Source organism: Colius striatus, chromosome 3, assembly GCF_028858725.1.
Source record: "Colius striatus isolate bColStr4 chromosome 3, bColStr4.1.hap1, whole genome shotgun sequence".
Taxonomy (NCBI): Eukaryota; Metazoa; Chordata; class Aves; order Coliiformes; family Coliidae; genus Colius; species Colius striatus.
This window is the reverse complement of record NC_084761.1, coordinates 90,033,535-90,059,893: the sequence shown is the minus strand read 5'-3', so window position 1 is coordinate 90,059,893 and position 26,359 is coordinate 90,033,535. Positions and strand designations below refer to the sequence as shown.

Here is a 26,359-nt window from a genome sequence, read left to right as displayed (position 1 = left end):
TTTGCAAAGGCAGTATGTGAGGTACCTATTCTACTGAAATATATTCTTTGCTAAAAGGTTCTTAAAACTAGGACAGAAAAGCAGTCTTTGAGTTGAGCTTTTCATTCCCACATTCCTCTTATTTCACTGTATTGTGTCTGGAGAGGTGGGATGGTATGGCCAAGCATAGATTTACTGGAGCAAAATTACTGTTCCTGTTGGTAAAAGGCAAAATCCTAAGCAATAAAATATCAGCTTCACTTATTTTTGCAGATAGACTTGAACCATTCATATATCAGCTTGAGACATCAGCAAGCCTTTCTCCAATACAGTACATTAGACTGGGTAAGAGAAGATGTTGATCTCAATAACTATTTCAGTTATAAAAGCAAAATAAATAAGATGTGAACTTCTGTGCTCTGATTTTATAGTTTTCAGTGGCACGTGGATAAAGAAAATCAATGTAGGCTTAGTTAGGGCTTGCATGGGTCAATCTAACTTGAGATTTTTTCATGATGAAAATGAAAACAGAAAAATACTGTGCTCTTGAAAGTACCTTGCAGAGTTTTTTGACCCTAGAGATAGGTCATCTTCATTCTCCAAATATAGGAACTGAATCACAGATATTGCATACTTGTCCTCATCTGGTCAGAGGGTATGGCAGAGGCTTAATGAGAATTCAGAAAGGCCTGCTAAATATCACCAAGTATAAACAAATCATACCTGAACACTTAAACCAGACCTAACAGGCAAAATTATGATACCAGATTTGTATTCATATTGTTCCTCTAATTTTAGGCACTCTGATACTTCTGGATGTGAACATTGATAAGATGTGAACATGATTGGGTTTTTATATTTGTAGGGGTGCACAATTAGGACACCTTGGACAGGTAGGTTTAGGTCTACTGTTTATATCTGAATTGATATGTGGAAAGTAAATTTGATCTATGCAAGAGAACCAGGAACTAACTAACTAGTGTGCCTAGACAAAATGCATCTTGTAGTGATACTTTGTTCTCCTATGGAGTAAAAGTAAAGTGGCATTGCTGTTCATTTCTCTACTGACTGTCTTCTACTTTCTCAGTAATAGTCTTCCTGCTAATTTATTTCATTAGAGGCATGAATCTTCTAATTTACATAATGATAACATCAGTTTGTGAGAGTTTACTAGTGCCATTTTTTAGGCCAGGTCAAACCCTGGCTTCCTCCCAGCCTCAATACCTTAAATTTTTTCCTATTCTCTAAGAAGACTTTTCAAAGCCTCTTATAAAACAGATTTTAATAAGAGACTCTCTCTTTCCAATAAAGACTTGACATGTCTCTGTAGCAACTACAACACTTCTTTAGGTGAGGAAGGAAAGCTATGAGGATTCCTTTGCACATGTGGGTGTTAGTGAGGGCTCATAATATATGACTCTTGTATGAACCTACTACTAGAAAATATTGTGATGATATAAAGTACCTTATGGATGAAGGAGTCAGGAGGTATATTAGGAGTTTTTTCTTTCCTCATTCACTTTTCCAGTTGACCTGCTTGTGCTGAGAGATAACTTGTCCATGGAGAGATTTGCCTCTGGGTGAAAACTGTAGTACAAAGTGTTCTGGATGCCCGTTCCAGTTTGCAGGGATAAGTGGCCTTCTGTGCCAGTCCAGCTCTTTCCCCTTGTGCATACACTACTTTCTGAGGGAAACCTGTATGTGAGAACGAAAAATGGGAAAACTTTGTCTTAAGGTGAACCCAATGGTGGGACAAGCACAAGTGACTTGGCAGGGAAAAAGAAAGAGATAATAAAGCAAACTCAGAGTTGATCCTGTGAGCAATGAGGTGCAGCAACTGAGATAGAAAAGCAGGTAAGTGTTAAGTGATAGTGATGTACAAACTGAGAGATAGGCGATGCAAAAGCTTGTGATTTCATAATCTCCTTACTCAAGTTTTTCCACATGCAGGGATTTTTATGTGTAGAGAAATATCATAACAGCAATATCACTTCTAGTTTTGTATAAGAGCAGATGAATTAACAGAGTAGTTTATTTTTCCTAGCAGAGAAGTCTTTGAAATGAGTATCTACTGAAGGAGATTGAAGAATTTATTCCATAAATTGGGACAAATAATAAATATAAACTAAGCTATTCTGAAGAAAAGCTGAAAGTTCACAAAAATTATTTTTCTTTTAAATTAACTTTTCCCTTTATATTTGCATCTTCTGTTTTTCATAGTTATTTCGGTCACTTTCAATAAATCCTTTGAGTGTAGGTAGGCCCCAAATTCATTTTAGCATCCCACATGTAGTCTGTGATGTTTTCAAGAAAGAAATTAATTACTGTATGTATGTTTTAAACTGCTTAGGAGCCTTCCTTTTTTTCATTGCCTAAAGTAATAGTCTCAAAAAATACATCCAAAGGGCAGATCTGTAGTTCCTTTGAAGTCAGTGGCAGTTTACTCCAATTGAGGATCCCTGCCAAGAGTAGTTGTAAACATACCTGGTCCATTTGCATCCACTCAAAATTTGTTTGTAGTGCTCTGGCAGGAGCAGTGAGTGAAGGAGAATTGGGTCTGCTGTTAAGCATAGACTATCCTCTATGTCATGATTGATTTAGGCTAAATTAAGATCATGCCTCAAGCAAATTTTCCCCTAAGCTCTTGATCGTATTGTTTCTAGCCTGTGGTTGTGGAACAGCCAAGATAGTTTCCAATAGGATGAATGAACCAATCTAGGGGTATGTGGATTGTCGTGGCTGGATTTTTTTGCTATGTTGATGGGTGTTTTGGGGTTTTCAGATGGATCATCAAGCTCCTGCAGATTTGGTAATTGTTAGGTGCAGCCTGAGGATGGAGTTAGCAGGAATCTTTTCGTAAGAGAGTGGCATCACAGTTTGGCTTAAGCGAATCCTGAAAGATACTTGTTTAAGAATTGATATTGTATTAGTGTTGCACTCTTCACAAAAAAAATAAGCAGTCCACTCAAATTGTATGTTCTGTTTAGGTTTAAAGGTAACTGGAATAATTCCATACGTGAGATACATTCTACTTTTGCTTGCAGTATAAGGTAATAAGTCCATATAGTATTGGTGATGGTACATAGGCGGATACCCTATTACATGTGTATGTGTAACTAGGAAGATAACTCTAAGAAGTTTTCTTGGATCACTGCAGTTTGTCTGCAAACTAAACTATAAATCTTTATTTAAGGAGTCTAGACAAGTATGAAACCGAGGCACACTCATTCAGACCCACAAAGTCTATTCAGTAGCAACAAATATGAATTTTAACGTGAGTGTGCCGTGAGTTTTTTGTTATTTTTGTCTGTTCTTCCTTTATTTGCCTCCTATGTTCTATTGCACTCCCTTATTGCATTGTGCTTTAAATTGCTGTAAACTCATTGTGGCAGGAAACATGTCTTCCTGTGTTTGTACAGAATTATGCACAATGTCTGCCTTTTTGTCCTTTATTTAATGAACTGCAAGAAGAATGCATGTGGGCATGTTGGAATCTAAATAATTACATTTACTAAATAAACACAACATGAGAGGTCTAGTTATTGATACACACTGCTGCTTTGCTTATTTAAAATGTGGCAATTTTAAATGCAGGTTTCACAATCTACTTGAGGGAATTTTACTTATTTTCTGTCTGTTGCAGTCTTGATGTACCGTCATGCTAAAAAAATCCTTGTTTGTCAAGGAATTGTCTGTAAAATTGGAATTTTCTTACTGTTGTGGTTATTTTTCCTCCACTAAACCCTGTTCATTAAGTTTTTATAGACAAATCATCATGAAATGTATACACAGATGTTAGCAAGATTAATAAATTCTAATTTCTGAGGAAGTGCAGAAGCAGTTCAAGATGTATGCACGAGCATTCTTAAATGTGCACGCGATTACTAGAATTGTAGATAGAGCTGATGTGCAGAAACAGTTGTTCAAGTGGTTATTACTGTGGGAACAACAAATGATTGTGCTTATAAACAAGCTGCACCAATGTTCACATAGTCACCTGGGGTTTTGAGCTGCTTACATTGTTACTGCTCCCAACAATCAAATGAGCAAGAGGACTGGAGCATTACCTTGCTGAAGTCCAACTCCAGACACTTGAGTGTGAAGGATATTATCTTTTAAAGAGTCTATAACCTTTAGGTATATTTTATGTTTTTGTTTCTTGAGCTGCTCACATTTTTGCTTCTGTTTGTGTTCAGAAGTGCCTTGCCTTGCACAATGCTGAAGAGGTAGGTGCCTACCTTGAGCTGAAACCTCAATTTTCAGCTATTCAGTTTTGGTAAACTTGCTGAGAGCCAGCCAGATTATGTGTATCTCACTTCTGGAGAAAAATCTGTCTCCATGTAAAAGCGATGCTCCTCTGTTAAAGCTAATTGTTGTCACCAGGCTTGTTTTTTAAGGAACTGAGATATTAAAAAAATCTGTCTGACCTGCACAATGGAGAATGTTGCAGAGACCCCCACAAAACAGTACTGTATGAACTGTCTCTAAAACTAGAAGAATGGCAGCCTTCCTCAAGTGATGGTATGTGTGAACTTGTCTGCTATCCTGAAGTTAATGGTACTTCATTGTCACTGTTCTTATGTGAGGACCTGTGGTACTGATTTCACAATGTTTTGTGTCGTGAAGGTGTATCTTGCACAGGAAGGCCATACCATCAAAATTTGTTACTTAGTGGACTGTGTTTATAAATGTCTTTGTAGTAAAAGACCATATTTAAACAGGAATGTTTTAGCTTTCCAGTGAAAGGTTTTAATCCTCATCCTGAGTGGTTTGAAGGAAAATGTGTCTCTAAGTAGCAGAATTCAATTATTGGGAATTTAAAATCTTTCAGGAAACTTCCCTGCAGCTTCCTCTGCTGTAGAAAAGATGTAGGACAGTGTATGTACCTAGGTTATTCTTATGTATCTCAATGTAGATGATGTAGAGCTTCTCGATCAGTTCTTTTGCACTTTTCATTGAACCAATTGATTCACACAGTTAAAGGCATGCTGTAGGTCACCATCTTGTTGCAGTTTTATACTTTCAGACCTTATCTGGGTGTGGTCTGGCAAGAGTTTCTCAGCTGGTATCTGACAATCTGGTTTGTGGAATCAGTTTTGCAAGAATTATGTTGTAGTAACCTTGCACCCTGAGTGCTACATGGCCCTGTGCTGCTTCACTGCTGCTTCCCTGCAGAGATGCATTGCTTGCCCTTTACAGGAAGGAAAGCTGAAGCCTGGAGGTCTCTGAATCTCAGTGTCTGTGTAGTAGCCACTGACTTGTACCACATAGTCTGTGTACATTTATTAGCCAAAGATAGTATGATGTTTCTCAGTATTTTCATTCCATGGGACAGAATCCAAGTTTTCTATCTCGAGGAAGACTGACTAATAATATTCAGTGAACATTGTACTCAGTGAAATGAGACTCATGCTAGAAATCCAGTCTGTAAGCAAGGTCACTGTGGCTGTCACCTGATGACTTGGAAAATACTTTTTGTATCATTTTAAGAAGTGAAAACATCTGAAGAGATAAATACTAAAATTCTAACTCAAAGTAATTTGGGGAGAAGAAGGTGAGGTTCCCATTCTTGTCTGCCTGAAAAACTAATTGCAGTTTCCTCACTGTAATGATGTATTGCTGCATCCACCCTTTTCTTTGTAAAACATGAGTTGCTTCAAGTTGAACATTGTTCTAGCCAGCAATTACATCTGAAACAGGCAAAAGTAGTAATTCATCTGAACCACATAGGTCAACCATAAAGCAGATTAAACTAATGTGTTTGTTGCTGCTGTGTGAGAAAGCAAGCTGTTAGTCTTTCTGGAAGAATTTCATCTGAAGTACTTCAGAATGAGATTCAGAATAGAAGCTCTGAAATCAATATTAAGACACTTACAAACCACAACTACTATAATTTGATTTTATACTACTTTTAAACTGCCTCAAATGGAAAAGGATTTTGCAATTAAGGAATAATTTGAGAAACAAATTGGCCTCCACCCATAACTTTTACCAGAAATGGCTGTAAATGATGTAGGATGTGCATTCTCTTTACATTACTGAGACATACAGACTTTTCCTGTGCATTTGCTGTAAATATAAGAACAATCAGTTGAGAGAAAAAAGAGAGCGTGTTGATTGAGTTGATACACAAGAATCAAATGCTTAGGAGTACCATTAATAAATTACATGTCGTCTTTATTGGCTTCCATAGGATGGTGAATTCAATTGTGTTGTAGGTTGTGGTCTCTTTTTGTAAAATGGAGTTCATAATGGCTTCATAGTAAGAAACCAGACAAATGTTTAGAGCAAAATACCGCAGACTTTCTTGTGTTGAAGTATAATGCACCAATGATCCTCTTGTTTTGGTTTGGAGTTTTTGTTGGTTTTTTTCTTTGACTGTGCTTCAGAAGATGATATACTTGGTGTATGTCACAGTTTTACTTTTTCCCCAACAGCATTATGGTATGAATTTGTGTCAGTTTATCATTTTTGATCAGTAACAATTGTATTATGTCATGCATAAATGAGTCCTGAGCAGTTCGTATCAGACGAAATTTAATTCTCTGGATCTTGCAGCTTAGTGTGTTTTTTAAGTGCATGGTTAAAAATTAAGGTGAAGTTTCTGTCGTTTTTTGTGACCATGTAATAATCTATACCCAGTCCTCTTTTTAGTCAATGTATGAGAGTAAGCTGTCTATGTTAGTATTCCTTGGGGTTTTTTGTGCTCAGTTCTGTTAGAAATGCTCCTTGCTTTTGTGGTTTGATTTTCTTCAAGCATATGTTCAACTTCTTTTTAACATAAAAATATTTCATTAAAGTATTTGAAGTTTGTTTTAACAATGCTGTTAATTACAGCTTTGTGATTAGTTCTGGTACTGCATGAAATATGAGGAGGGAAGTAGATTCAATGTTGTAAAATACTTTATAAGGCCAAATGGTTTACAAAGCAATGTTAGGAAATAAAGTGCAGAAGGTTTTTAAGAGAGTGTCAGTTTAAATAATCTCTGCAAGCCAACTTTTTAAGGGTTTGTATTCTTTATTTGTTTACTTTTTCTAGTGCTTGTTGCAGCAGCATAGTGAGAGGTCAATGCTCCTGTTAGCAAAGATCATGTAAATTTTGATATGAGCCAAGGTATACTAAGCTGGCACTGCTCTGACTGCAATGAGGGAACTGTTCAAGAAGCTGTATGTTTGAGTGAAGAGTTTCAATCTTATTTAATACATATTTTATTATTCTGTAGGTGTTGGTTCCTTTCTAACGATTTATTTCTGAAAGAATTGAGTGCTGTTTGCTGCTGGGTTTCTATTTGGGTTACATAGGGTAACTCCCTTCCTTTCAGTCCCATTGTGGTTAACAGTATATGTACTGCTTTACTACAGTTAGAAAGTTTCTGTGCAGTTTTGCTGCTGTTCTGTCATGTGGAAACGCATCTGGCCATATCGCATAGTAAAATCTTCTTTTAAAATATTTTGCAGCACGAGAATTGCTCTTCCGCTGAAGTGATTTACAATTAGATGTGTCTTTCCTATGTCCATTGCTCTGCTTTTTTGACAAGTTTGCAGATCTTTTGTAAATGGAATTGGCTTATTCAGATCAAAGTAATGCAATGAAATTCCAGTTGAACATGGAAAGTGAAACAGATTTTTTTCAGAAACAATGGGAAAAATACTTGAGGTGTTTTTGAAAATGAGTGATGCTAGTACTCTGAAATCTGAAACATTGAGAAGGATCTGAATTCTGCAACAACCAAGTTCTTTGTGAAATCCTGTATTCTCCTAGGGTTCTATATCCTATGTTCTTCTATAGTCTAGAATAAATGGTGTGTATTTGATCAATGTCCACACATTTATTAGTGGAGTCTACTCTTATTACTGCCCTTAAAAAATAATTTTTGTGTACAACTTGATTATCTAAAATTACTTTAAGATCTTTGTTCTATGTATTTTGTCACTTATCTTGAACATCTTCCATTCTTCAGAATGGTTGAGAGATAATTCTCACATTTTTTCTTGGTTCTGCCTTTGTTTTAGTTCTGTTTGTCATTTTCAGAATAGCTAGATATTTGCCTTATCTCTGCAGAGTCTGTGTACACAGCCAAAATGTGAAATATTTGTCTTGCAAAAGACTTTCTGCATTTTTTTAGTGTTTCGTATAAAAGATCTTCTGTATCAAGTTTTCAGTCTTCATCAATGATCTGGATGAGGGGACAGAGTGTACCCTCAGCAAGTTCGTTGATGACACCAAACTGGGAGGACTGGCTGATTCCCCAGAGGCTGTGCTGCCTTTCAGCGGGATCTCAGCTGGCTTGGGAGTTGGGCAGAGAGGAACCTCATGAGGTTCAACAAGGACAAAGTGCAGAGTCCTGCATCTGAGAAGGAACAACCCCATGCACCCGTACAGGCTGGGGGTCGAGCTGATGGAGGGCAGCACTGCAGAGAGAGACCTGGGACTCCTGGTTGATAATAAACTGAACATGAGCCAGCAATATACCCTTGTGGCCAAGAAGGCCAATGGCATCCTGGGATGCATCAAGAAGAGTGTGGCCAGCAGGTCAAGGGAGGTTCTTCTCCCCCCTAGCTCCATTCTGCCCTGGGTGAGGCCTCATGTGGAGTCTTGTGTCCAGTTCTGGGCTCCTCAGCTCAAGAGGGACATGGAACTTTTGGAGAGAGTCCAGTGCAGCGCCATCAAGATGATCAGGGGACCAGAACGCCTTTCATATGAGGAAAGGCTGCGGGATCTGGGGCTGTTTAGTCTAGAGAAGAGGAGACTGAGGGGATCTTATTAATATTTACAAATATCTAAAGGGTGGGTGTCAGGAGGTTGGGACATCCCATTTTTCTATAGTAGCTAGCAACAGGAGAAGGGGTAATGGGATGAAGCTGGAACACAAAAAGTTCCAGTTAAACTATTTCACTGTTGAGGTGAGGGAGCCCTGGCACAGGCTGCCCAGAGGGGTTGTGGAGTCTCCTTCCTTGGAGGCCTTCAAGACCCGCCTGGACATGTTCCTATGCGACCTGATCTAGGTGACCCTGCTTCTGCAGTGGGGTTGGACTAGATGATCCCTAAAGATCCCTTCCAACCCCTACCATTCTATGATTCTAAGTTTTTTATTGGATTAGATGTCCTTGTAGATGGTTTTCATTTAGGCATGAAAAGTGATCTGACAGCTCTGTGCAAAGTGACCTGATTTTATGTTATGTTTAATTTTATTCTGACATAGTATTGTGGTTTACTCATTTTTTTTTTTTTCTTCTAGGCAAACGGAGTGGACGTAGTAAAAAATGGAGAGAGATGCTGAAGTTGCCACCTGTTAGTCATTGTGAAGGTATTAGATGCTCAATTGGTAGGTGTCCTGTAAAATCGCCAGTCTGGGTTTTTTTTGAGGAGGGAAGGGTAAGAGTTTGGTGTTAATGAAAGGATTCTGTCTTCCTTTTGAATGCTAATTACCAAAAAAGCTATTAAACTTTTAATGTGATGGAGAATTTATGAGAAGATAAAAGCTGTATCACAGTTCTTTTTAAAAGGAAACAGCTCCTAAAGGATAAATTTACAAAGCCATGATTTAGAAAAGGACTCATGTTGTAATTTGAATGACATGATAATTTATTTCACTCTTTTTTCTTAATTTCTTGTAATACTTTTTTAACCTTTTCTGTTACTACTTTGAATTCCATCTTTCTAAACAATCTTGTTTGCCGTGCTTGCTATTTCACAGTATTGTTGGTTTCCATTGCCCAACCTAAATGAAACTTAACCATATTATTTGATGTATTTTTAATAAATGTGTGCCTAATAAGCCACAAATGTGGCTGGAAATGTGTTTTGCTACTCTTTGGGATCATTATGTGCTTTTCTTGTCTTATTAAATATATTAGTGTAAAATCTTCATATTTTAGTGATGCTTTTGTGACCTATTCTGAAATGTTAAGTAATGACCGTGCTATGACAAAGATAAAAATAAATAAAGATATTTACTTATTCTTTCCTTCTCAGAAAGAGACTATAACCAGCTTTGTGACAAACAGCCAATAGGAAGACTTCTCTTCAGACAGTTCTGTGATTCCAGACCAGATTTGAAAAGATGCATTGAATTTCTAGATGCAGTGGTAAGCACCAAGAAATTGGAGGTGGATATCAATAGGCAATAGCTTATAAATTTTTATTTGTAAAAAGTTTGAGTTTTGTGCTGACTTTCTTCATTGTAGCTCATGTTGTGCTGTATTTTGGATTTTTGACCAGAACCGTGATGATAACTAAATTTTAGTCATTGTTGAACAGCATTGATTACACAGCATCAAAACCTTCTGTGTTTCTTACCCTTCTCCACAAGTGAGTAGGCTGGGGTTGCACAAGTAGGTAGAGGGGACACAGCTGGGATAGCTGACCCCAGCTGACCCAAGGGATGTCCCATACTATATGACACTGCTGAGTTAGCAGAGCCAGCAGAGAGAAGGAGAAAGTGAGGAGGTTAGAGCTATGGTATTTGCCTTGCCAAGTAGATGGTATGCATAATAATGAAGCCCTACTTTCCTGGAGATGGCTAAACATCTGCCTGCCCATGGGAAGACACAAATTAATGTCTTATTTTACCGTCTGTTAAGCTATTAACCTTATCTATTAAGATATCTTTATCTCAATCCATAAGTTTTCTAACTTCTCCCCTTCTGATTATCATTGGGAGGAGTGGATGTGTGAGGCTGAGCTGCCTACCAGGGTTAACACAATAGTTTTATAAAATGTTGTTTTTCTGTAAACCATGTCCGTTCACTAACACAGCCTAGATGAAAGTAAAATGCAGTTTGCTCTTTGCCAAGTGTAAAGCTGTAATTTTTGGTAAATGTCAGAAAACTCTCTGCTACTTGTAGGAAGACGTTTAATATTTACTATAAATATCTTCTGTCTTGGGATGGTCAGAATTAGAAAAAATAGGCATGATGGGCACAGTAGAAGTCATTTTAGAGAGGCATTTTGCTTGACTTCTTGAGCCTAAAAGCATGTGTGTACAATGAATATTACTTACGATACTCAGATTTGAAAATGTTGTAAACATAGACTTGAAAATGTTGCAACTTGCATGAAAGCCCTAGGCTAGACAGAATGTGCTAATTAAAAAAAATACAATGGAGATGGAAATTTAAGGAACCATCTAGGGAAGGAGAGAAACCATATATTAGAGACCAAAGGAAAAGGACGTGCTTTGTCTTGATATGTTTCACAGAATCGCAGAATGGTAAGCATTGGAAGGGACCTCAAAAAGATTATGCAGTCCTACCCTCCTGCTAAAGCAGGTTAATCTCAATCAGGTTGCTCAAGAACACGTCCAGGCGGGTTTTGAAAAGCTCCATTTGCATCTTACTATCTAACACTAAAGAATGAGGGGAGGAAGGAATCGTGTCTGCAGCCACGTATTTTTCTTAACAGATTTGTCTGAGGACTTTTTTATATGGAAAGGGAAAGTAACAAGAAGAGTAGGAAGACAGATCACAGGCTGTAAGAGAATAACAGTAGCTCAGAGCTTCTGACTCTTTGTCATTCGTAGTTAATCCAAGCACAGTAAGATACAGTCTTAAATGGAAATTGATGCCAAAAGATTTTTCTTTGCCCCACTTGTTTTTGTTCTTATATTTGTGAGGCAAATGACCAAAGAAGATAGAAGTAGGGTAATGTTGTTGCTTACAAGCATTTGAAAATATAGTATTGGAATGGAAGATGGCTCTGAAAGGTACAGGGTGTAAGGAAGTACATAGGATTATTGCTGTGCCTCCCACTACACAATATCCTGCTTCCCCCTATGGGACTATAAACTAAGGCACTTGATCAGCTAAAACGGAATTTTAATATCCACTAAGTAGTATTGCCTTATATTTGCCAATGAATCTTTATGCAATTAGACTTACTCCCTGGGTGTATTTCACAGAGCTTTGTGACTCCTAGGAGTTGTTCTAGCACCAAATACCAGACACAAATTTAACAGCTGGAGACATAGATGCGATTAAATGGAAATCCAGGGCAGGCAGAGCAACTAAGTATCCTGGAATGAATGTATGAGCGTTGCACAATGGGGAGACCACTGGCAACTGTGGATGTACCCCTAATGGTTACAACTTCTGTATACATTTTTAATCCTCAAAAGCTTAGATAAGGAGTATTAGAATCTTTGGCAGCACAAAGGAGAACAAATTCTTAGGCATGACTGTAAGGCAGATATGTCTTTGCTCTACAATGTCATTTTTCAAGTGAAAGTTTCTCTAAGAGGTAACTGTGGTTTACACTAACTGAAAATTTGGAATTGTTTTGAAATACGCAACCTATAATGATGTGTGGATTGCAACACTTCTGCAAATTAACAGAGAGTGTCATAGTTGAGATAATCCAATGTAATGAATGATTTCACAATTCACTTTTTCTATTTTTTTTACCTCCATTTGAAAAATCCTTGTCAAGTATGCTTGGAAAACACTGAAACAGAAATTTTTCGAGGGCCAAGATAATTTCTAATTGGTGACTCTCTGATCTGAAAGCTGGCATGCTGTCTTAATCAAGGAATTACGATAAAATGCCTACTGTCTCTTGCAGATGGTTTCTGAGTTAGCCTGAATATCTTTTCTGACTGGAGTTCAGCATATTTGTTCAAGTTTTCACTGTGGTGGGGTGGTAGGATTGAGGGTTTTGGTTTTTTTGTTTGTAAGCCAGTAGTGAATGGAAAGGCTATCATAGAATCATAAAATGGTAGGGGTTGGAAGGGACCTTTAGAGATCATCTAGTCCAACCCCACTGCAGAAGCAGGGTCACCTAGATCAGGTCACATAGGAACATGTCCAGATGGGTCTTGAAGACCTCCAAGGAATGAAACTCCACAACCCCTCTGGGCAGCCTGTGCCAGGGCTCCCTCACCTGAACAGTGAAATAGTTTTTTCTTATGTTTAACTGGAACATTTTGTATTCCAGCTTCATCCCATTACTCCTTACTCCTTGTCCTGTTGCTAGCTACAATAGAAAAATGGGATGCCCCAACCTTCTGAGACTCACCCTATAGATATTTGTAAATGTTAATAAGATCTCCCCTCAGTCTCCTCTTCTCCAGACTAAACAGCCCCAGATCCCGCAGCCTTTCCTCATATGAAAAATGTTCCCGTACCCTGATCGTCTTGGTGGCCTGGCACTGGGCTCTCTCCAGAAATTCTCTGTCCCTCTTGAGCTGGGGAGCCCAGAAATGGACACAGTACTCCAGATGAGCCTCACCAGGGCAGAGTGGATCTCATGGGAAGAACCACCTCCCTTGACCTGCTGGCCACACTCTTCTTGATGCATCCCAGGATGCCATTGGCCGTCTTGGCCAGGAGGGCACATTGCTCATGATGAGTTTATTATCAATCAGGACTCCCAGGTCTCTCTCTGCAGAGCTGCTCTTCAGCAGTTTTTATCTTGGGTTTTGCCTATTTTTTTTCTTTTTAAATTTCAAATGAATTTTAGACTTAATCTTTCTGAAAATAAGCTTTCTAGCATAAAATGCCATAGTGCTAAGAACTTTGCATCTGAATTAAAATTCTGACTCTTATAAGGAACAATGTGATTATTTCAGGAGGCCAAAATGGCAAAATCAGGGTAGTACAAGTTCTGTGCTGTCTACACATATTAAATACTAAGGCTCTTGAGAAGGTGTGACCTTAAAGTCTGGAGTCAGCTTGGCTTTACAGAAAGAAGAGTTGTGAAATAATTAAATAAAAGTGACAGAAATTAAAGTGAGGAATTACAGTTATCCAGTCATCTAGTGACTCATTTCACTAGCTGAGGACAAGGTTACTCAAGTATGAAAAAGAATGAATGACAGCTCAAACTTCCCTCTTAAGCTCTGTGAGTAAGAGAAATTAGTTGACAAGACTGTCTCTTAAACTTCCTTTTAAATTACAGTATGTGCTTGAAACAGTATGCCTAACTGTTCATATTCAATTAGTGACTACCATGGCATGATTGAAAATGTTAAATGTGGTAAATGCACTGCTGTGGTTTGTTTCTCTAACCTGCTCAGGTTGTTTAGTAGTTGCAGAAGAACTCCTTACCATTAGGCTGACTGCTGTAGCATTAAAGCAGCAAAACTAATGTCTTGCAGTCATTTATGGATTTGAGTACTGTGCTGAAGTGGTTCATACCATAATGTCTCAACAGGAAAAGATGTTGATACTTAGTAGTGAGTTGGTGCAAATTAGTTGAAATTGATTGCAAAACTGGAGTTATTTCCAGTATTGTAGGTGTGTCATTCTTGGAACTGTCATTTTTCAGTGTTCCAGTTTTCCTTAGAAAGGTACATAACTTCTCTGATTAAATCCATCACTTGAAACTTCCAATGAGGCTCTTAATGATGGTTGTCTACAGTATGTCGAAGTTATTTTGTATAATACAATCCTGCTTTCTGGAGGTCCACCATATATTCTTTGTTCTTAGGTACATGCTTTTACATTCTGAGGTATGAAATAAGCTTTGATGGAATTGGCCAAGCTTATGAAGCTAGTACAGGTTGCTGTTTGAGAGTACTCTTTCTTTATTCACCCTGTCCCAGATTTTGTCTTTAAATGTTGTAACTTCTGATGTCTGCTTCTAGATTATTCCTTAAAATTACAAATAGTGAGTAGTTCTTGGAGTTTTTCAATACTATTATCTGAAGATTGTTGGTTGTTTGGGTTTTTTCATAAGTAGCTACCTGTAGAGCCCTATTAAACTACCAGTTTGTAAAGCACACTGTGTTGCATGGTGCTCATCTTCTATATCACAGTACCATATATTACTAAGTCAAAAACTTCATGAAATTTTTATTTGCTCAGTTTCATTTTTTCAAAGAATGAAGTAGGGTTTGGTTTAGTTCTCATTTCCAGTTAACATGACCTTGTAGACAGTAGTAGTTTTATCCACTTTTACCCATGACTGTAGTAAAGAAAAATACGTGAAGGAAAAAAAAAAGTAATACAGAAAAAGCTGATTGTTGTATTTAATTCTCTCTCATCTGGATCATTCTGTCCTACAATACTACAGAAATACTATTTCATTGTAGTTGATCTAATTTAACCTCTAGGGTGAAGGTTCTCTAATTACATTCATACTAATTGTTAGTTTTCATGTGTTTTCCAAAAGTTGATTTCCATGTTGTTGGTTTTTTAAAAGACTTTCTTCGTACATGTTGCACTATATAGCCTAAACATCTTTAAATAGATTTTAAACGGTGAGAGCCTTCAGTTGCTTTTATATGAGAAGCACTGTGTTCTTCATGATCAAATTTACCTAGCAGCATGTAAAAGACTGTAGTGCAAAATAGCTCTGAACATAATCTAATTTTCAATTCCATTCTCCTAGGCAGAATATGAGGTATCTTCAGATGAAAAGCGTATAGACTGTGGCCTGAAAGTTTTAGAGACATACTTCACTAATGGGGTAAATATATTCTATTGCAAAATACTCTCAAGTGTTTTGTAAATGTCAAATAAATAGAGATCTAGGTGATTGCATTTGTTTTTAGTAAATTGACTTTCAAACTTCATTAATCCTGTTTTTGTCTTTCTGAAAGGTGTACTGCCTTCTAAAATTGTGAAACTCTTTTCAACTTGAGCAGAAACCTTGACTGATCTTTGCTTTTAAAACTACTACCATTGTGATTTATTGTCCCATGTTTTTTAATTAAAATACTGGTCTCAAGTAAAGATATGTTTTTAAATAAATTTCCTTTAGCGTCTAGGGTTCTGTAGTCTGGAGATACAAGACCAAGGAATTCTTGAAATTCTTGGGCCTTTTTCAGCATCTTTTGTGGCTTTTGTTGTTTTGCTGTAAATTTTCACAGTTGCTACAGGTTTTCACAAAGTAGTATTTTTTTTGTCTTGTTCTAGAACAGTCTTTTTCTCTGTTTTTTGTGGAGTTCATTAATAGCTCATCTTTTGCATAGATTAGATCTAACTGGTTGAATTTTAAATGTCTGCTCTTCAGTACCCAGGATCAGCTTTTCAGTGAATATGTAACTAGATGCTCGTGTTCTATGAATAGATACTCCTTCTGCTTCTCTTACTTTGGTCATCTTGAGAAGACTTCACTCCAAATGAAGGTCTTTCAGATGCCTTAAAAGCAGATTGACACCAAGTTTAGCACATCTATTCTCATAATTTCTTTGGAACTGTCATATGTCACGTAGTTTTTTTTTAAAAAAAAAAAAACCAAACCAGAACCCAAAGCCTACCTCAACTCCCCAGATTTCTTTGGAGCGATCTGAAATAGTTTCCCAACTTGTGTTTCTTTCCCCTTCTTTTATCATGCCAAGCCAAATAGATAACTTGCTTCTGTGGTGGTAGACTTACAGAAATAAAAAGATAATGGTTTTATTGCCAAGTTGTTTCTCCAGATGCTGAATAACAATAATAATTTTCAATACATTTTTCTGTAATAAGGAATAAATAACAGTTTTCCTGAATGTGTCTTCCTTGGCTTTCTCTTTAGTCAAACCATTCCTTCCTTTTCTTGTATGAGAAGATTTCATTATTTTATTTCACATTGAATACATAACTTCTCATTCTGTTGATTTACAAAACTGCTTTCATTGCTGCCTTTTTTAAAATTACATAAAGTCTGCAGCACACTTGCCAGAAATACCTCAGGAAACAGTAAATGAATGTAAAGCAAGACTGGAAAAGAACCCGTCTAAGGATCTTTTTATGGACTGTACTAGGTAAGTTAAAACTACATAATGCTAAATTTGAGTATCACAAGAGAAATCCGTGTTTCTGAGAAAAATGAAAGGTGAAGTTATTTCACCTAGGAGTATTTGGTCTTTGAAGTGAATGTAGGTAAGACATTTGAAACAGATTTATGAAAGGACTAGGTTTCTTTCCGATGCAATTTAGATGTTTGACTTCTGCAGAGCTTGTTCTTTTAATGCTATTTTTGCATAAAATCACACTATCTGCTATGAAGCATTCTGTAAGTTAGAGTATTTCTCTTTATTATATCCTTACCCTTTTGAGTGACTTCTCTTTCATGATGATAGTACTCAGAAAAATATGAAGTTATAAACTGGAGCTTGAAAGGTTTCTGAACAATATCACACAATTTATGGTTGGAGCCAACAGTTATATTCCTTTAAGATGGCTGCTTAGATGATTGTGTCAGCTAAACAAATGCAACTTGGTTTTGTTCTAAAGTCATGAAGAGAAATTACAGCAGCAGAGGGAAAGGCTTTTCTTGATGGGATGGTGCATGTTTATCAGTGCTGCATGTCTTTCTAAAGCTTTTCTATTTCTAATATTACTGGTTCTTCAAGGCATGCTTGATCATGTTTGAAGGATTACAACATGTTTTGTCAGTGCTTGGGTCATCTCCTTAGCAACAAAAATAAGAATATAACAACCTGAGATTATAAGATTGAAAGGGATGTGTGAGAACACCTAGTAAAACATGTCTCAAATGGAGGATCTGTCACATCGATCATCCCCTTTCCTCTCTCCAATAAATATCCGAATACAGTTTGAATGACTTATTTTCCTCCCTGTTCTCTCCCCGATGTGTTCAGTTTGAGGGGAATGATAACATACCTGGTGTTCATGTTCAAATATGGTATTTAGTATTTGAATTTCAAATCTTAGAATAAAACTTTACTTACCAGTCTCCAAAGAATGTATGGTAACTTGTAGAGGTCATACTTGCAGGGTTGTAAATGTATCACGTAGCTACTGAAAGGCTGATGTTTAGCTGGTCTTGAAGACACTTAATGAGAATGCAGAGATCAAACTTTCTAGTTACTGTAAATAACAGTCGTTTTGGCATTCACTAGTGTTTTAACAGGAATAGTTTTCTGTGACAGGCGCTCACCTTGTGAAACGTGTAGGTTAAAACCACTGTAGAGCGCAGTGACATTTTTCTGCCTAGAGCTTCACTGGTATGTTCAGGTTAACAGATTGATAGCACCTCCTGCTTCATCAGGTTTTTCTTCAGTATAAGATTGATTTCATTTTTCTGTTGGTAGAATTGTCCATGAATACCTGAGCAGAAGACCTTTTGAGGCTTACCAAGACAGTGTGTATTTTTCCCGCTTTTTACAGTGGAAATGGCTGGAAAAGTAAGTCTGTTTATAAGGTTTGCATTATAATTTTGCTTTGTGGCCAGTTCTCCTTGTTATGGTAGAAATGCTGTAGAGCCCTATGAATGATACTCCCTATCTGAGAAATTATCATCTCAAAGACAAGATGTGAAGACAATGTTGATGTGACAGTGAGAGAGCCAATACTCTGGTGGAAATACTTTCCCAGTAGTCTTTAGGTGGTAAATTTTTATTGGGTAAATATCATATGGATGTATATTTGGCTGTCAAATGTGCAGTGGAATACTAATCTCTCTTGGGAATGCGATTGTCTTTTAGTTTCAAACTTGGTCTAATTAGTGGTAATAATCAGAATTATCTGTTTTTATAACCCCTAGGGTGACTGGGTAACTAATCAGTTTTTCAGGGTGGTACAGACACTGATGTCGTAATTACAAGACAGCAGGATTTGTATATATCAGAATCTAGTTTGGGCTTTTAAAGCAATAATAAATGTGTGTCAAAACTTTTTCAGAAGGCTGAAGTTGGTACAAATTGACTCTTGCTCAGCACTGCTGGGTATCATGATCACATAGTCAAACGTTAAGTTGCTTGAGCATTAATTTTACAATAAATTCCAATTATGCAGTGTCTTTATTTGACTGCATTAGTAGCAAAAGCCAGGAAGAGAACTAGGGAAGTTATTGAAACAACTGAAGCAAATTCTCTACCAAATGAACTTCCATTTGTTTTCTTGAGAGCAAAGCTACATTGAGTGCTCTTCAAAAACCAAACCAAACCACCCCCACGGTGAAATAGCCCTGCTCTGATGTATGTTTAGGGATGATTTAGCATAGAATGACTGACACCTTTACTTCCTCTGATTAACTCTTCCTCCTCCACGACTTCAGTACCGTAACAGCTCTGCTCTTGACTGCTGTTGCATATCACAACTCATTCTTTCTTGAAAAGGTGAAACAGCAAAGTCAGAAATGGTTTCCCTTCGAAGTGCTGCATTGTAAGCATGGTCTCATTGAAACATGGCTTACATGTCAGCATACTCCGACTAAGGAAGACAGCTGGAGGTGCTAAATTGGCTGTTGATGAGATCAGATAAAGCTCAATGGTAAACAGCATACGGCCTAACTGATCGGCTTTTCTTCCTGCTATTGTGAATGTCTGATGACCACATGAGGGAGCCAATGTTTCTAATCAGAGCCCCCATTTCATTTGAGATTCAGCATACTATAATATTGCCTTCAGGAGGTCAACTTGCTGTTCAGTAGAAGGTCATAGAACAGGAAGGAGAAAATAAGAATTCAGGGTAGGGAGGGAATTACTAACTCTAGCAATTCCTGTTGCAGTAATTGTTTCTTTCTGTTAATCAGGCAACCAGTAACCAAACACACTTTTAGGCATTACCGAGTACTAGGCAAAGGTGGATTTGGAGAGGTGAGTACAGAAGTATCTTTCTGCAAGGTGATTCTTAATTAAAAAAAAAAAGTTAATACAAAGGGGAAGCAGTTTGTTGACTCTTAATAGTTTACATTTGACACATCACCTGGCAAACTGTTGTCTATGCAAACTGGGTGTTTTTTATCTGTTAGTTTCAGTATTGTAGATCAGGCACAGTTGGAGAAAAATTCCTCTAACTGACAACAGTTGCTTCTGTTAAGAAGCTTCATTGGCAATGAGACTGTAGTATTTACTTTATAATTGCATAGAATATTCCCAAACCTAATTGGGAAATCTATAGAGCTTATTAATTCTGTTAATAATTCATTAGGCTTTTTTACCACCTTCATGTTATAACTGACGCCTCACATTTAAGGGGAGGGAGGATTACTAAATTATCATTAATATCTTTCTCCAGATGAATCTAACTTCTCCAATGTGGATCCATGTTGCACATCTGTCTTCCTTCCTGCTTGCCTAGACATATACTGTTACCACAATCAGATGTTTCACCAACACAAGATCCACACTTTTACTGAACTATTCAACTCCAACAAAAATAGTTTTGGTCCCATGTGATCACGTTTTCTTACTTTTGTTAAAGCTTTTATGACCCCTCAAAGATATTTGATGGGTGAAGGCTCTGTATTGATGCTTAGAGACCTTCATTTTCTGAGAGCATTCAAGAGCTTGAAAAAAAAAGAAAGTAAAAATATATCTTCTTGAAATTTTAAAAAATACCCCTAGCATCTCTGACCCACCTTCCTTCTTTTTTAGGTGTGTGCCTGTCAAGTACGGGCAACAGGAAAAATGTATGCTTGTAAAAAACTAGAAAAAAAGAGAATAAAGAAGAGAAAAGGAGAATCAATGGCTCTAAATGAAAAAAGAATTCTAGAAAAAGTGAATAGTAGGTTTGTAGTAAGTATCTATTTCTGATCTTGTGCTCAGAAGTTTGTCTTGCTTTGTTTGGTTCATTTCAGTCTCTTCCAGGAGCTTGTGGTTACAAGGCATTTTAAAATTTGTTTAGAGAATGTGTGACTGCTGGGAGCAGTGATTGACAGAATAATTTTTTGTGTGTGACTGTTGGTAGTTTTGCACAGTGGACATTTTTTATCCAATATTGAATTGTTTTTAGTCTGTCTGCTTCACTTCTCCCAGCCAAAACATTAGGTTGGGTTGCAGCATGCTGATGCCACTGAATCTTTATCTTTTATTTAATGGTGAATAGATTCTTCTATAGTTCTTAGACTTGAGTAATCACTTAAATTCTAGTTCTGCTGCAGCCTATGACTGTGTTTGCCTATGTTTAGTATAAAGGGTATTCTGTATACTTTGTTTCATCCTATTTGTCCTTCCCTGTTTCTCTTGGCTGTCTCTTCTTCCAATGCATTGTTCTCTGTTTTCTTCTTTTTACCCCCTTCTTACCCCCCATTACACCTATTTTCTTACAATTAATGCTAATTTCCAACGTGATTTTTTTGGAAGCCATTCATAAATGCACTCTAAAGGGGTGACTTTATGAGAGTCTGCCTTGTAATTTTCATTAGAGGTTGCATGTTCTGCATTTCTATGACTGTAGTAGTAGAGATTCTGTATCCTTAGGGGGTTTTTATAGCATTTGTTAGTCTATTGCTTATACATTTCAAGACATACGTGAAATTGGAGTACTGTATCAATTATTATTGCTTTGCTATGTGCTAACTCTTAAAGAAGTATCTTGGATGTGAAGCAAGTAACGTAACTTTTAAATGGAAATTCCGCAGAATTAAAATTTTAGTCTTAATATTTTAACCTGGTGCTGTCATGCCACTTATGATCTGTTAGAAGCTCTAATTACTAAGCAGTGAAATAACTTTAAATGTTCAAAGATGTACCAAATAAACTTTCCCTTCAGTAATGCTTATATTTTCATTGAGTTGTTGCCATTTAAATGTTAATTTTAAATGTATTTTGCTTTTAGGTTTCCATTTACTTATATCCATCTACTGATAAATATTTTTATTGCTGTTCAGAGAGGATTTTGAAGTACCTGTGTTAGAGAATAGAAGTTATTTATACAAACATACATATTTATTTATTTATAAAGTATATGAATTTCTGATAAGCTTTTTGTATTAAAAAATAGAATACTGCCAACTGAAACAAAGACTAAGAATATCCGGCCAGGTACATTTATGTATCTTTGCAAATATTTTCTCACAGGGCTTGTGAAGCTGAGTCCAGAAATTACCTGAATTGATCCAGAAATTGCTATTTGTAGAGATGAGAGAGATAAGAGTGAAAATTCTATTTTTGAATAATATTTTTTAACATATGTACATACTGTAAATCAATGGTTGATCGAAGCTGAATTTCACATTACTTTAGAGGACTGAGCATCAGTTATGTTTCTCTCACCATACAAGGAGTTTTTGATGTAACAGAGAAGATCTAGATCTAAGATCTGCTGTAATACAATGTTGGAAGTGAGTAGATAGTTTGTCATGCCTGAGTCACAAGTAATACCTGAACACATCAGTTTAAAACCACCAAATAGGAACCTTTGCTCATAGCAGTTGATTTGTGTATTTATTTCATTTTATTATGTAGTATTGGATTTATGTTTCTGAAGGCAGACTTTGGACTTCTTACTGAATTGTGAGGGAGGACTAGGAACTACACATCTGATTTTAAATCACTTTTTTAGTTTCTATAGGGCAACTTTTAAGTCTTGTACAAGTTCAGGAAGATGGTTTGACACTGCTTGATTCCAGAGGTTTTACTAGAGTAAGGTATATGCACACATTAGCTTTACAAAGACTACTATAGGTAATGTGCAGCTCAGGGCCATCATCATTAAGTGTATTTTCTGGATGGAGCTCTGTGGTATCTAAACAGAGATACAGATAAGTCACTAAACTTGTATTATCATTTAGGATGTGTGTATACATGCAAATTAGTCTGAATTCCTTTGTGCCTTCAAGTATTCCACTGGAATGATTCTTTACTTGGCTGTTTTGTTCTTTTTTGTTTTTAAAAAAGAAGATTCACATCTTTCTTGTATTGGCAAAAAGAACTGTGAAGGTTATTGGGGTTTATGAATGAATAATGGTTGTCTTCTCCTCCTGACCATTTTTAGGTTAGTTTATCCTATACATATGAGACGAAAGATGCCCTGTGTTTAGTATTAACGATAATGAATGGAGGGGATTTGAAATTTCACATATATAACATGGGAAATCCTGGCTTTGATGAAGAAAGGGCTATTTTCTATGCTGCAGAGCTGTGCTGCGGTCTGGAGGATTTGCAGAAGGAGAGAATTGTTTATAGGTGAGTATCACCTACAGTCACTTGTACCTTGAATTTTCCATGTCAGTTCAGCATTGTATGTATTAATTCTTTTCTACTAAAAGCAGCTTATACTTTAACTTCATAATAAATGAAGAAAAAAACCCAGTTTAGTTGTTTTTTCATGACATGTCCTTCAGAACTACTCATCTTACTTGTCATCTCCCTGTTAAGTCAGCTCTGGATAGTTGCTATATTGTAAAACATCATGAAGTTGATTGAAGATTTGTTTGTAAAATTAAAGTGAACTATGGCTTATAAAGTAAATTCATTGGTAAATTAATAAACAACTTTTAGGAACATGAGATTATATACCTGCCCACTCTAAAGTAGAAGTTAATAGGAAGCTATAGAAGTCCCTTCTTGCATTGCTTGTTATGCCCAAGAGGATTAAAAAGTCAGTTGTAGTCCACACTACTCGCTTTCTTTTTTTTTTTTTTCAGATGCCTTCAATAAACATTTCATTATTTTTCAATTAATCAAGCTATCAGAAGCCATTGTAATTGAGATGGTATGGTTTTACTGCTCACTTCTGTCTCTACATACAGCATTTAACCCCTGGCATGCATTAATATTGCGGAACAAGCAAAACAAACTTAGTGGCAGACCAAAACCATATTCTTTGTATTTCTAGTGTGTAACACCAAGTACCACTTGTTTTCAAAGAAGATTTAAAGTATAATCCTGTACAACTTTAGAACAATAAGTCTTGGTCTTTTCCCTCCACAATAGAGAAGACTAACAAAGCAAGCAGAAAGTGGCAGAACCACAGAGAGTATCAAGCTTGTGCTAGTGGTTGTATGTGGTTCCCTAAAGAATTTGGTCAATCTTAGTGTTACACAGTGTGTTTTGGCATGCATGTAGGACAGAAGCAAGAATGAGTGGTTTGATCAGATATAAGTAGGTCATTTCACATTGCTTAAGCGAAAACAAAACTGCTTGGGGTTTTTTTTTGTTGTTATTTTGTACTTTAAACAAATAAAACCAACCACAAAACCCCCCACGGTGCTTGTGTTTAAGCACAACTTGTTAGGCACTTGCCCACAAGAGAGATGTCAAATCCTAGTGCTCTCATCTTGGAGTGGCTGGAGCAGTCTTGGTGTCTAGATCTCAGCCCTGTTTTGTTCTATTTCATCAGCAGTTTCCAATTACCAAGAATTTGCACAGCCTTAAAGTTAAGGGCAAGAAAATTTCACAGCCAACTCTGAGAAAAATTGCTTCTTAATTAAAAGAAGGAAATCTTTTTAGTCCTCAGTTCGTAACAAAAGGAAGGACCTGTACATGTGCTAGTAACTCAATAATTTGTATGCTGGGATAAAAAAGAAAGGCTTAAATGTAATGATAATACCTGACGGTGTTATTTAAACAATACGATATAGGATATACTAAGGGAGTTGGTGCCCATTGTGTAAACAGATGAAAAGAGGCTCTAATTAATACGTCAGCTCAACTATGCTTAAATAATAAAACTAGAAGATGTTTGGATCACTTTATACACCCTGTAGGATCACTTTCAGCCCTGTGCTTTTTAGTATCAAATGATAAACTTTTTGTAAAACTAAGTCTTGCCTCTTTTCATTTGCTACTGCTAGGGTTTTATTCCTGCTCTTGATTTGTTTTTTCCATATCTATTTCTCTTTGTATTATGCATTCAGGAGCATAGTTGTAAATTTTACACATTTTGAAGTCAAAAAGCCAAAACAGGTAGTCATTGAAGTCTTTAGGATGTCACCAATCACAGTGATACGTTACGTGATCAAAACTCTCTATCAGGCATCTTCATGCAAATGTATTTAAGCCCAATGTTTATATTATTTATGTTAAGTACAGTGGTTACATATGATTAGTGAAACAGAAAGCTTGGGAAAATTCACCACAGTTCTTTTATTCTCACCAAATAACACACTGGCAACCTCCAGTCTTAATGTTGTTGTGTGTGTGTGGGGGGAGAACATAATGAAGCATGCTTTTATTGATTCAGTGATTTATTTCTCTGAATTATGATAACTCATTCTCCAAGGCAAGAAGATGCAGAAGGAATGTTTTTCTTATTTTGCTGTCACTTTGAATGCATTTAATACTGATAGGAAAATGGAATTTCTAAAATTAGGGCTAGTTCTTCTTCTTGTTGCCATATCTCAAGACCTGTCACTGCATATGTTTTCTGTCTTTAAAAGAGAAGTTTAAAACTCTCATTTTTTGAGAAGTAGCTTAAACTGTTAATCCAAACTTTAATTCTGTAACATAATGTTATAAAACACTTTATTGAGAACTTGTTTTTGTGCCTATCCATCTGTATGTTCACTGCAATAGGTACTGTAGAAGCAGTGAAAGAAGGGAAATTCTGCATGTCTGAAAATAGAAATCCTCAGTGCAGACAGGGGTCAGCAGATAGCAGTAAAATTAGTGAATCTCATCAGTTTGTTCAGCTCTGGAGCAGCAGTTTTAATGTAGGACAGTCAAGTTTAGAAAAAAAATTATCATATTTGGGATGTTTTGCCACCAGTAGCAAAATACCTCATAAAGTGGGGGAAAATAGGCCTAATTTTCCTCTGTGTTAACACCGATTTTGATAGTGTGTTTTGTATCAGTTACAACTGAACTTGAAACGGTGGAGTTAGTGTAGGACTTTGGAGTCGGTTGAGCCACTTTGTTAGTGGGATTCCCGCTGGATTAAAAGAACAGGTGCAGAGCTGGAAGGAGGGCCCAGCACAGCCCTCTGACAGCCATTGAGCCAGTTTGTTTCTTCAACCGGAACTTGTGAAACTATCTGTAACTAGCCATATGTTTCTGTTTTCTAATGTTGCCGACATTAGAAAAACAAGCAAACAGACAGGAACAGGCAGTAGAGGAGGTATTCATCCATCTGCTATATAAAAAATCTGATAATATGCTTAGAGCAAAGTCTGAATTCACATAAGACAGTGGAAACAAGTGCTTGTTTTCCAATAGGGACTTAATTGCTGGGGTTTTTTTTAATCAGTTGAGCTACTTGAATACCTAGGTTTTCTGTACAAACTCGTGTAGCTGCCCATAGTACCACTGAATGTGCCTGGAAGGTCAGAGATGAAAGCTGTAGTGGATAAACCCAAGTTGCTTCTTGCCTGTCTCATGCCTGTGCTCAGAGTAGATACGTTTATAGTTAAATCCCATGAAGGCTTTTATGACCTGCCTGGACATGTTCCTATGTGACCTGATCTAGGTTGACCTGCTTATGCAGGGGAGTTGAATTAGATGATGCCTAAAGGTCCCTTCCAACTCCTACCATTTTATGACTCTGTGATTCTATCCAGAAATTTTCTCTGCAGGTGGGCTGCTGTAAGCTATAGTACTAATAGACTACTGCTTATTTAGTCTTAATTGAAAATAAATACATAATTTATATCAATTTTTTTTTAATGAGCCTCTTAGTTTGGTGAGTTTTGCATCTTATAGCCTTCCTCTACATCATAAGGAAAAAATGCTGCCTCTGTTGCTAGAGTTGCATTGTTTGCTCTCATTTTTAGCTTGGTTTTCAGCTCAGGTAGCCTGTTATCCAGTGCAGGACTAGCATCGATGTATTCCAA

At 36.8% G+C, this 26,359-nt stretch overlaps 1 protein-coding gene across 3 annotated transcripts in view; it reads left to right on the top strand.

Moving 5' to 3' along the window:
* Positions 1 to 26,359, top strand: part of GRK4 (G protein-coupled receptor kinase 4) — a 41,890-nt gene that overhangs the window by 2,161 nt on the left and 13,370 nt on the right. For 2 of the 3 annotated variants that reach the window (XM_061992651.1, XM_061992654.1), the window contains exons 2-9: positions 9,219 to 9,305; positions 9,956 to 10,068; positions 15,308 to 15,385; positions 16,564 to 16,664; positions 17,958 to 18,050; positions 19,400 to 19,463; positions 20,244 to 20,384; positions 22,585 to 22,775. In XM_061992651.1, coding sequence (XP_061848635.1) covers positions 9,219 to 9,305; positions 9,956 to 10,068; positions 15,308 to 15,385; positions 16,564 to 16,664; positions 17,958 to 18,050; positions 19,400 to 19,463; positions 20,244 to 20,384; positions 22,585 to 22,775 — 868 coding nt within the window. Of the gene's footprint in view, positions 1 to 258; positions 325 to 9,218; positions 9,306 to 9,955; positions 10,069 to 15,307; positions 15,386 to 16,563; positions 16,665 to 17,957; positions 18,051 to 19,399; positions 19,464 to 20,243; positions 20,385 to 22,584; positions 22,776 to 26,359 lie in introns of those variants that run through there. The other variant, XM_061992653.1, reaches the window with a different exon arrangement.